This window comes from Onychostruthus taczanowskii, unplaced genomic scaffold (assembly GCF_017590055.1).
Source record: "Onychostruthus taczanowskii isolate IOZ18803 unplaced genomic scaffold, ASM1759005v1 scaffold2, whole genome shotgun sequence".
In the NCBI taxonomy this organism is placed as follows: Eukaryota; Metazoa; Chordata; class Aves; order Passeriformes; family Passeridae; genus Onychostruthus; species Onychostruthus taczanowskii.
This window is the reverse complement of record NW_024499239.1, coordinates 21,122,784-21,134,834: the sequence shown is the minus strand read 5'-3', so window position 1 is coordinate 21,134,834 and position 12,051 is coordinate 21,122,784. Positions and strand designations below refer to the sequence as shown.

Here is a 12,051-nt window from a genome sequence, read left to right as displayed (position 1 = left end):
TTCCAGTAAGTTGTGGTATTTGATAACAGGGAGTGAAGTATCCGGTACCAGCTTGACCTGTGAATACTGAAAATAAAATTGTGGAGTCATTTAGGTTGGAAAAGACCCTTGAGATCACTGTGTCCAACCATTCACCTAACTAAACCATTTCTCTAAGGATGGAGCCTAAGGAGCCTCAGGGGGAATTTGACAACTCTCTACAAGTTCTTGAAAGATTATAGCAAAGTAAGGGTCAGTCTCTTCTCTCAGGTGACAGGACAAGAGGAAATGGCTTCAGGTTGTGCTAGAGAAGGCTTGGGTTGGCTGTTGGGAAGAATTTTTTCACTAGTAGTCGTTAAGCATTGGAATGGGCTGCCCAGGGAGGTGGTAGAATCACCATCCCTGGAGGAGTTCCAGGAACGACTGGACATGGCACTCAGTGCTGTGGTTTAGTTGATGGTAGTGCTCAAAGCCTGGACTCCATGATCTTGGAGGTCTTTTCCAACCTTAATGATTCTGTAAAGTACAGGCTGGCAGTCACTGCCCTGGTCCTGCTGGCCACACCACTGCTGATCCAGGCCAGGTGCCATTGGCCTTCTTGGCCACCTGGGCACACCTGGCTCCTGTTCAGCCACTCTCAACCAGCACCTCCAGGTCCTTTTCCACGGGGCCCTTTCCAGCCACTCTGTCCCACCTGTGGCACTGCAGGGGTTGGTGTGACCCAGGGGCAGGACCCAGCACTTGGCCTTGTTGAACCTCAGACCCTTGGGTCCACTGATCCAGCCTGTCCAGATCCCTTGGCAGAGTGTCCCTCACCTCCAGCAGATCAGCATTTCTGCCCAGCTGAGAGTACACTTGATTCCCTCATCCAGATCACAGAATTGGTGGAGGGAAAGATGTGTAGGTCTGAGTACCAGTGGTCTCAGAGAATAATAAATGAATGGAATGATGTGCTATGAGTTGAGTAGACAGATATTAGATGGCAGAGTATAGTTGTCTCGTTTCAGATGGAAGAATCCTTTTTGTTTAGTTGAAAGACCACAAAATTTCAATCATTCCAGTCCTGTATTCTTAGTAGCACGTACTGTTTACTGAACTAATCCTTATCTTATTTGGTTTTTTTAATTTTGAATCGTGACATAACTTTGTACAAATAAAACAAAGTAGCATCAATTTCCTTGTTAATCTGCAACTCATCTCTTGTCTGATAGTATTATTCTTGTGACATTTATTCAAAGTAGTTTAAGCCAGACTCTGGTTTGTTCCCTATTTTCTGCTCTTTAATTTGTTCCAAGTATTTCTGAATGACAGGACTTGGCAGTATTTAAACCAGTGTTGATTTCTAATGAGTGCTCTTGTTGGGTGTATTAGGATAAAGCTGTGGCTGAACCAGTAAGTCGACTGCTGGAATCAACCCTACGAAGCACCCACATGCCAAGCCGGATTGGAGCTCTGCATGGAATTCTTTATATCCTTGAGTGTGACTTGCTGGACGAGACAGCAAAGCAGCTCATTCCAATTATCAGCGAGTATCTGCTCTCCAATTTGAGAGGAGTAGCACAGTAAGACTCTTCTCCCTTTCCCCCTGGCTCCAAACTGTTGCATGTTTATGTCTGAACAAAAGGGCTCTCTGTTGTTGGCAGTTGCCAATACATTTTAGAGCAGGCTGTTGTATCAAGCAGGTTTTGGCATTTTCATTGAAAATATCATCCAATTTTAGGTTTAATTTACAGAGTGGAATGGTATTTGAGGATTAGAAAACTGTTTGATGGTACAGGCTTTCGTGTCTTTAGTAAACTGTGTTGCTTAAACCTCATTTTTCTGTATTTTCATGATAGTCTATGTTCTCTTATGGTGCCTCAGCAATACTTTCTGTGATTGTAAAAAGAGCTTACGTTTCATGTTCAAAAATACTTTGAATTTCTAGGAATTGTTTATAGTATCTCTGTTTGTGACCTAAACAACTTTGGTGTGACCACTAGTTTTTTTGCTCATTTGCAGTTGTGTGAATATCCATAACCAAGAGCACATTTTGGTGATGTGTGCAGCTGCTTTCTATTTGATTGAGAATTACCCACTTGATGTAGGGCCTGAATTCTCTGCAGGAATTATACAGGTATGTTGTGATGCCTCCAGTGAGGGGTGTTTGTGTAACCTGAAATCACCACATTAGCTGTCTTTAACACTTAACTTGGGTAGTGAGGTGTAGGCATGCTTTTGGGTTTAGTTTCATCAGTTTTTGTTAATACCTGATGCTATTCCATGCTATTGTGGTGTGGTGCTAGAAGATGACCTGAATACACCTCAAAACCAAGTAGTTGGGGTTTTTTTTGCTTTATTTCAGATGTGTGGAGTAATGGTTTCTGGAAGTGATGAATCAACACCATCCATTATTTATCACTGTGTCCTGAGAGGACTGGAACGACTCCTTCTTTCAGAGCAGCTTTCCAGGCTGGACAGTGAGTCCCTGGTTAAACTGAGTGTTGACAGGGTGAATGTGCAGAGCCCCCACAGAGCAATGGCAGCCCTGGGACTGATGCTGACTTGCATGTACACAGGTATTCACTTTTTTTGTACTTCTTATGTGCTGGAAGACTGGCTTGCAAACAGTGCTAATTTTCTTAATTTATTTTTATTAGCAAGAGTAGAAGAAGTGTGTTTTAACATCCACAGTGAACTTGTAACAAATTATTTTGGTGTAGGAAAGGAAAAAATCAGCCCAAGCCGTATCCCAGATGCAAATCCTGGTGCTCCTGACAGTGAATCTGTGATTGTTGCCATGGAACGAGTATCTGTCCTTTTTGATAGGTAAGAGGACAAAATCTGTAAATGGGGCTCTGGGAGGGAAAGGATTGTGTTTGCCACTGCTTGGTCACTTCTCTGTTTGACAGTTCTTACACTTAATTAATGATGTTTCTCTACTTAGTCTTGCTTAAAAGTTACACTCCTGGTGCACACAGTAACACTGATGGAATTGCTGAAGGCAGCACAAATGTGCAGGAATGTAAATGAAAACCAGACATGTCCAAACTGATACTGTGTGTTGCACAAACCATGATACTTCATAAATGTATTTCCAGCTCCCTTCAGGTCAAACTCTTAAGTGCTTTTCAGGATGTCTTCTACATAGTCAAGAATATAAATCCAGTTTACAGGAAATAATCTTTCTAACCACCCTAAGAATTTAAAACATTTTTCCCCCTTCCCTCCTCACAAGAGTTGCTCTTTCTGAGGCTGTTAAGTAATTGCAGTGGAAGGATACAGTAAAACTTCTGTATTCACATGGAACTCATTAATGGGAATATTTCAAAACCCCTGTTTTGATCTGACAATCTCAAGCTGTCTTAAGTGAGTATAGCATGTTAGATTTTGTGTAGTAGTTTGTGGGTAATGGTTTACATTTTTTAAAGTGTTCAGTGGTTTTTCCATAAAACTGGAGGAGGGTTTCACTTCTGTACTTGGTGAGAACAGAACTAGAGCAGTGCTTGAGTGTTTTTGAATATATCACTCTGAAGAGCTAGCAAAATAAATGTGACTACTACAAGCAAAAAATAACTTTTTCCGGGAAGAATCACATGATGGTAACTTGATCTTGATACATCAACAGATGCTGCCTTTATTAGCAAGACTTTCCAATTAGTGTTATTTAAACAAAGTTGTCTGTAGGTTGGAGTATCTTTTCCCCACATTGCACAGCAATGCAGCTTGCTTTCCTTGTTTGATATATTGGTCATTCTAAGCTTGAATAAAAAATGCCAAGATGTTATGAATGCAAAGTAGTGTTCTGCTTATAAATGGTCTTTTCTCTGATAACTAGGAGGAGTGATCTCCCCCCTATTTTGCTCTTGTTTAGTTTTTTCAGCATTCCTGTTGGAAAGTCTCATCTCTGATGCAATTCCACACCTTCAAAACATGTGATTATTCAAAAAAGAAAAGGGGAGAGTGTGGGGTAAGGACACACCTGTAACAGCTTCTGACAGCTTTGATAGACCTCTTTGGGTAGTCTCTTATTAAGACTACATGAAGATTTGGATTCATCAGTGCTGAGAACTTGCCTACTCAGAGATGAAAGTAAAATGTTCTTTCTGTTGCCAATTAAATTGGAAAAGAACAAGATATGTGTTGACATTCAGTCATAATATATTTAATTTTTTATTATTTTCAGGATCAGGAAGGGATTTCCTTTTGAAGCTCGAGTAGTGGCTCGGATTCTTCCACAGTTCCTTGATGATTTTTTCCCCCCACAAGATGTAATGAACAAAGTCATTGGGGAATTTCTGTCCAATCAGCAGCCATACCCACAATTCATGGCAACAGTAGTTTATAAGGTAGTATTGATACATTTTTTTTTCTTGAATGTTTCAGAAAATATCTAAATAATTGACAGTTTAGCTTTTGTTAATTAGATCTAAAAAACCTGCCATGATTGAGCTGTCCTGCTGTGAGCTTTGCCTTCCAGGCAGCATTGAGGGCTAGAATTGCCATGTCACCTAGAGGCCAAAGCTCACAGCAGGAGAGTCCAGTCACTGATAATGAGAAAATAAAGAGAAGGTTAGTGGTTGTGATCCTGGTGCTGAGATTCTAGATCTGAGTGAGCCATCACCTTGTGAACCTAAAAGGCAAGCCCCTGTGGCTTCAGTTGGGCTTCTAGGCTTTTGGCTCTTCAGCACCTACTGGACTTGTGCATTACTGGAGAGTGCATGTGTGTAGCACATGTGATCTATAAAAAACAGAGACCCCACACAAGTTGTGTATTTCTATGTGATTGCTTCAGTTTGGCACATTTGTCATGAGTCCCGTTCAGTAATTCCTTAGACTCAGAGCTGACCCCAGGAATCCAGTTTGTGACCCTCAGAGCTTTGTAGCCAGAGAGAACAACCTTTACAAGAGAAACTGAACTTTTCCCCATATCCATCCACCCTGTCTTCATTCCTGTGTACAATTTGCAGGTGTTCCAGACTCTGCATAGCACTGGGCAATCCTCGATGGTCCGTGACTGGGTGATGCTCTCTCTCTCTAATTTCACACAAAGAACACCCGTGGCAATGGCAATGTGGAGTCTTTCCTGTTTTTTTGTCAGTGCTTCCACCAGTCAATGGATTTCAGCAATGTATCCTAAAAAGACTGAATGTGTGCCATTTCTGGGTAATTATAGTGTAAAGCCTTGAAGGATAAGAGTACAAGTGTAAGACACAAAAAAGGCAGTTTTACTGCAGATAGTAATGGTGTATATTGCTTTGTGCTGTTGGTACCTTGGGTTTGTAGGGGAAAAAGAGAACATCTAAACAGATTATGAGAACAAAGTTATCTAAAACTGCTGCTTTAAGATCAGTTCCTTTTGGCTATGCAAGATGATGGGGAAAGTCCTTACTTTGAAGGACTTTTTAAAAGCTTTGTCAAGATAGTATTGCTGTGACCTTTAAAAGCTTTGCTCTGTATTCCTTCTGCAAGTTAAAATATATTGAAAAAAAATGAAAGAAGCCAACAAACTCAAAATCAAGAGAATTCTCCTCTACATCCAAACTATATTTTCCTGTTATCCCCCTGGCTGTGCACTGCAGTAATAGTGAGCTTTGGTAATGGAATGGCATTGCCCAAATAAATTGGAACAGACTTATTCCAATTTATCTATATATCTATCTTTATATATATATATATGTGTGTGTGTGTGTGTGTGTGGTATTAGTGCTGGGTTTATTTAAAAACAAATAAAGAAACCCCTGAAACAAACAGAAAAATAACTAGTGCATTTTGTGTGCAGACAAAAAAATGGCCATTTGTCATGTTTGAAATGTCGTAATGATTCCCAACCTCAGCAGTGCTCTTTTGGCTCTCAGCAGTTGCTGATTGCATTGTTTGCTCCAATGGATAGAGAAAACTACTGCTAGCTTGAAATTAATTTCTGAGAATAAGAAACTGTGTGATGTTAAGGAGGAAACAGGATTTATGTAGTAGCAGTTAATTGCCAGATGACAGCATTTTGCACTTTAATGTCATTGCTGAACTTAAGAATAAGCTGTTTTAATAGAGAACACTGTTTAAACTGCTAAACCAAAAGAGGGACAATGTCTGTCATTTTATGACCTTAACTTTTATTTCAGTCTTCCACATATTATCAGCAGAATGGGAAAATCAGAGCAAGTGGATGTTAACATCTTCTGTTTGGTGGCCATAGACTTCTACCGACACCAGATCGATGAAGAGTTGGACCGGAGAGCCTTCCAGTCGGTGTTTGAGGTGGTAGCATCTCCAGGAACCCCATACCATCGCCTACTGACTTGTTTGCAAAATGTCCACAAGGTCACAGCATGTTGAACATCCTGATGTGTAGTGGAACTGCATGACTAGTGTTGGAATATGAGTTATGAGGAATGCAAGATCAAGAAAATCTCTGGGGTTGCATTTGTGATAAATACGGACCTGTCAGTTTTCCTTCCAGCATGCATGGACAAGTGCTCTGCAGCACTGGAAATCACCTGAAAAGTCAAGTGTAGTTGTTGTTGACACCAAGCACCTCTAAGTGGAATGAAGTATGTCAGTGTTTTTCAAGTGATGTTGGGGACTAAAGAAGCCACACATCCAAGCTGTAAAATATGAGCTAGCGCCACATGCAAGGTATCTGGTATTCCTCTTCTTCCCAATATGCAGCTGAAGCCACTGTGGTGCAGCCAGTAAGACACTGACAGACTGTTATTGCAACGTGCAGTCATTAGCCAGCTTCCTAGTTTTACGTACCTGTATATACTGTTGTGTAGTACAGAATAGAATTTGTTTCCTAATGTCTCTCCCAAACAAGGAAAAGAGAAAATGGCTTTTATGATTTACACTTCCAGCATGTAATTTCTCTCTCTGGATTTTCTGATATCCAGTGGTGTATGTGTTGGTGATACCAGAGATATAGTGCACATACGTAACCACACGTTTTTCCTTTTTCTTCTCAGGATTTCAAATTTGAGTACAGTATATCAGTGAAAGAAATTTTAACTTAAATATTTCTATATTATGTACAGTATGTAAAATTGTAAGATGTGTGGTGCATGAGCTGTGCTGTAATTGGAGATGAACAAAAGCCATGCTACTGAATGTCTTGACATCTGTATCGTCCTCATTTTTTTTCCTCATTCTTGAATTCATGTTCCTTTTGGAAATCCATCTTAATGTACAGATTACATCGTGTTTTGCATCTCACTTTTTCTTAAAAGTGCTTTAAAACTGGAATATGTTGATTAATTTGTCTTGAGAAACTGTACTAAGGAGGCATTCTTGTGATCCACTTTACTGTAGCTTCTTTTTAATTCCTTTATTTTGAGACATAATGGTAAAAAAGAGGACTAGTCACTCTGATCAAACTTTAGATAGTTAAAAAACTGCTCTTACTTGCTGTACAGCATTTTAAGAGACAAAATGGTGCAAGCTCCCCAGTAGTCAACAACCATTTGACCTTTCCTAACTGAGACCATGGAGTCATCTGGACCACTCTCATGCAAACAGATATGTGGTAGCAGTAAAGAATCAGAAGGCTGCTGTGGTCTACTTTGGGACTGGCTAAAGTGTTAGATTACACAACCTCTTTTATTACCTGTAGTATCCATAATGCTTTAGACACAAACACAAATATCCATGAATTTCAGGACACTACACAGGGCCAGATTTAGCTTTTACTCACCACCCAGGGAATGCCATTGATTCCTAAGCTTTACATGAGGAAATCTAGCACAGCATTTGTCTTTAGTTGTATTTAAGTCTTTCATTATAGAGAATTGATACCTTGGTTCTCAGTCAGATCCTACATTCAACCTCTCTTCATTTTCTTATCACACCTTTTGGTGACACTTGGAAAAATGAGATAGTGTTGTCAGGAGGAGCATGTACTGTATGTATTTCTGTATATAATGTATATGTTGAAATTATACACATGTGACAACATTTAATGTATACAGATGTGTATATTTGTATTTATTAAACCCATGTATTTAAACTAATTCCAATCTAGACCAAAAATTGTTGCTTCTGCCCGTAAATTGATTACAAAGGAATTGTCCACTGGTGTCTCTTCCTTTTAGAAACTGGTAGAGGAAATTGATAGTATGGGCAGTAGAAACAACTGTAGATGTTGCTGTATTTAGCTCTCTACAGGTCTTATTATCTGGAGCAATTATTTCTGTCCTTAGTTGGGTTACTCTTCTTCCTTGGGCCACAGCACTGTGGTGATTTTTAAAAGAAACTGAACAGGATTTCAGAAAAAGGTTTAATAAAATAGATACTGTTTGAAAGTTTTTGAGTTATATTGGAAATTATCTTAATTCTGATAAAAGTCTAATTGCAGGCAGTGAGATATAATGCCCTGTGTTTGCATTAAGGGGTAGTATAGATCACTCTTCCCTTTTGTAATCACCAATAATCGTTTTGTACTGTAAACCCACACACCAGTCAGTTTTTGTATGATATATAGTTTAAGTGAAAATATTTTTGTAAGCTATTTTCCAGAATTTAAAATAGATTTTAATATATTTTTTAAGCATCAGGTTAGTCAAATTCTCATCATATAACAGTATGTGTTGTGTTATGAAACTGTTAAATTCTTCATAATTTTAAGCTCCTCATGATTAACACAGACCAGCTGATTACTTTACCTTGGGATCACAGGAGCTAGACCCTTTAGGAAACTTTCCAAACCAGCTTGGGACTTGCTATAGCATCTTTCAAGCCGGTGAATACATTGAATTAAGCAGTCAGCACAGCTGGGTGAAAAACATTAGATGTGACAGACTCCCATTCAAATGCCCCTTGCCAGCCTTAGAGCAAGTACTTGCATTACCTGTATCAAGACAAGTTCTAGAGCTGATGCACTCAGTTCTAACCTCACACAGATTCACTGGTAATGACTTCATCTGTTTTAACCTCTCTTGGAGATTTGTTGTAGTGTATTACCTCCTGTAATGTGTCCCAAGTGTCTAAAGAAGGGCACCTCCTCTTAGGAAATTCTCTGTGACCCGAAGGAGTTGTAGCTTAAGGGTCTTCCTAGAGTGGAAGCACACTGCAGTAGTGCTTCAGTTCAGACATTTCACTGCAGCACACTTTCCTCTCTCCTTTCTAGACATTCTTTCCACACCCTAATTTCTTTGGGAATGAAATCATACTCAAAATCACTCCTGTCTGCTTTTAGTGACACGAGCCACGAGGTGTGCCACAGGGGTAGTAACAGCAGAACAGGCCATTAAGGGATTGTGATGTTGGATTTAAAGGAAATAAAAATACTGCTTGTCCTTTGAGACTGACTCTATGCAAGATTTTATTTCACAGAGTGTTTTTAACTTGCTGTAAACAGAAAGCTAATTCTGAAAATCAGGCTGTTCATTTTTTTCATTGAGATCAGGGTAGAAATGTGTTTGGTCTTTAGACATACATTTGTTGTCCTGGCTAAACAAAGCAGACAGCATCTGTAATGTGCTTTGCAGTAAAAGTGGCTTCTTTGCAGCCTTACAAGATGAGAGGTATGGCATGACTGGGAGCATACTTGAGACAGATTAATATTTAAAACTTCAGTTACAGTTCAGTTGGTAAAGAAACTGCACTACTAAATCTACAACGTGGCCCTCCCCTAAGAACACTGTATGCCAGCCAACTTGTCACAAACAGCTTTTGGACCAGCTACCCACTGGCCCATTAAATAAAGTTTGCTTTGTGTTGCATTTCAGCCTGCCCCCTCCCTTGCACTGAGTGCAAGAGTGAGGAGTTGCAAATGACAACTTATTGTAAACCTGTTCATATTTGTGGGATTCAGAGTATTTTCTTTACTATTTATGTTGTTTTCCAGTTGCAATTGAATATGAGTTTATTTAAATCTTCTCTGAAGTGTATACTCAGATGTCATTTCTTGCCTAAAGCACCTAGTAAATGACTGTGTGTTACTTTTGCTTTGGTAGGAATGCCTTCTTAGCACCAAGACATTGCTTGTTTTTTAACACCAGCAGCATTCCAAAAGCACTGAGTAATGACTGAACAGATGTAGGTCAAATGAAGGAACAAGTGGAACCTTTTGGGTTAAAAGTAATTTGTTGATATCTAGTAGATTTGCCTTAAGAGAATTCTGTCTTGCCATTCTCCTTTTTCAGTGGCTGTTAACTATATAGCAAATAAGGATGTTGTGTCAAAAACACTGCAATGACAGTTCTCGAAGAGCAGCAGACCTGGTTTGTCTTAGGATTTTGTGGAGCTGTCAGGGCTGAGCATTTATGCTTCCATAATAATAATAAAAAAAAAATTAGGGTATAATGAGCAATAAATAATAGCAATAAGCAGTTAAATTAAATTCAGTCATTCAGGATCTTACCCAGTGGTTGAAAGGAATGGGAGAAGATGGGGAACTGATTGAGTACATTCATTGTGTAAGTCAGACTTTTTCCATGTACAATCCCAGCTAAACTTTCTACTAAAGGTAGAAATCAACTGAGTGACAATGGTAGGTGCTTTGCTCTTGAAACAGTTTTGGTTATAAGGACACAATTGATGAAAGTTACAAGAGGGCAAAATATTTTGCTAGTTTTTAAGTAGTTTAAGTGTTTTAAAGTGAAAACAAGCTGCTGTAAAAACTAGAGTAAGCAATGTAGCAAAATTTTGGGAAAATTAATGATGTTAATTTAACCTAATACAGAGATTTTGGGTGAACTCATTGTGCATGCTACCTAAGTACCCATTTAAGAATCTTGAGAATCCCACAGTCATACCCAGGAGAGCTTCTGTGGTATATCTTGATCAAGTTTTTAGCTGCATTCAGGTAACTGGGTATAAATGCTGCAGAGCATTTGTGAAGCATGTGCTGCTTTAGTCATGTGCATTTTGTGTGAGCTTATCATTCCCATCAGTCCGTGTATACACACCATCAAGTTGGATAAACTTGACAAGGATAAGGTAATGCACCCTGTGGTGGGATACAGTTTGAGGGCAATGATGAGCAAAAGCTTGGAGCCCCAATCTGAAAAGCAATTGTACTCAAGGGAAAAGAAAAGCATATAATTTTAGATGTATGTTTAAGTTTAAAAAAAAATGCTGAAAATACTGCACATTGAAACTAAAAGAGAAAATAAAATGCAACTATTACTGTAAGTGATTTTTCTCTGGTTATTTAAAAAGAAGGGCTTGATGCTTTCTTACTAGAGTTTTTCCCTGGTATCTCTTCTTTTCAGCAACTATCAAATACTGAGTATTATTAAAATATGCAAGAATACTTGAACTCTCTTCAAATGTAGCTATGCTGCACAATCAGAGTGCTGTTTGCACTTAACCAAGAACTATCACTGTTGAGCTTTTAATTGTAACTAACAGTCATGCTTGCCAGAACTTCTCTGGGATTCTAGATGAGATCAGAAAAGGCAAAATTCAAGTGTACAGCTGTATTTGTGAATGAGAGTGTATTTATCCACAGCAGTCCTGGGGAGGGATAATGTTACACAGGAGAAGAAATGGTTTAACTTGCTGAAGCTTGGTTTCCCAGCTGTTGGGCTTGCATCTTAAAAGAAATTTCTGGGTGGTCCTGCTGCTGAACACTGGAGGATCTCTTGCAGTACTCAACGGCTCGCAGACATCTTGTTTTGATTAAGTTTGCAGCACTTGGCTGTTCCCTGGAAACTCTGGCATAAAGTCTGAAGTAGTAGCTTAATGTAGAAAGCACGTGCTGGTTTTGTCCTGAGTCAAAGTAACTTCTTTTATATCTTGTTTTTCCTGATCCGCCGCTGTGTCACCTTTTAGGGTAGCCGTGGAGCTGAGGGACAGAGCTGTGCTGTGGTAAGTGCCTTTGTCTGCAGAGCTGGAGACTTGTTTGAGTCATAAAGTCATATTTTTGTCACTCAGAGAAGAAAAAACATTTAATTTTTGGAAATATTACCCCTAAAGATGAATTGCCAGGCACAGGCAGATAAAACATTGCACTTAGTAGACTAGCACTTTTTAATTTGCTAGAACTTTTTTGCTTTCCCTGCTGCCTTTCCTGTCCTGGATAGGTATTGTGCTTTTTTTTCTACTTTTTAGGCAGTGCAGCTGTAAAGAGTATTGCAGCCATCATTTGGGAATTGG

The 12,051-nt window shown here is 39.3% G+C and overlaps 1 protein-coding gene across 5 annotated transcripts in view; it reads left to right on the top strand.

The window, feature by feature from the left end:
- HTT (huntingtin) overlaps window positions 1-8,252 on the top strand; it is a 79,034-nt gene extending 70,782 nt beyond the window's left edge. For all 5 annotated transcript variants that reach the window (XM_041402499.1, XM_041402500.1, XM_041402498.1 and 2 more), the window contains 7 exons: window positions 1,351-1,541; window positions 1,981-2,095; window positions 2,324-2,537; window positions 2,682-2,787; window positions 4,145-4,307; window positions 4,929-5,089; window positions 6,081-8,252. In XM_041402499.1, coding sequence (XP_041258433.1) covers window positions 1,351-1,541; window positions 1,981-2,095; window positions 2,324-2,537; window positions 2,682-2,787; window positions 4,145-4,307; window positions 4,929-5,089; window positions 6,081-6,294 — 1,164 coding nt within the window. In that variant the 3' untranslated portion in view covers window positions 6,295-8,252. The remainder of the gene's footprint in view (window positions 1-1,350; window positions 1,542-1,980; window positions 2,096-2,323; window positions 2,538-2,681; window positions 2,788-4,144; window positions 4,308-4,928; window positions 5,090-6,080) is intronic.
- The last annotated feature ends 3,799 nt before the right edge of the window (window positions 8,253-12,051 follow it).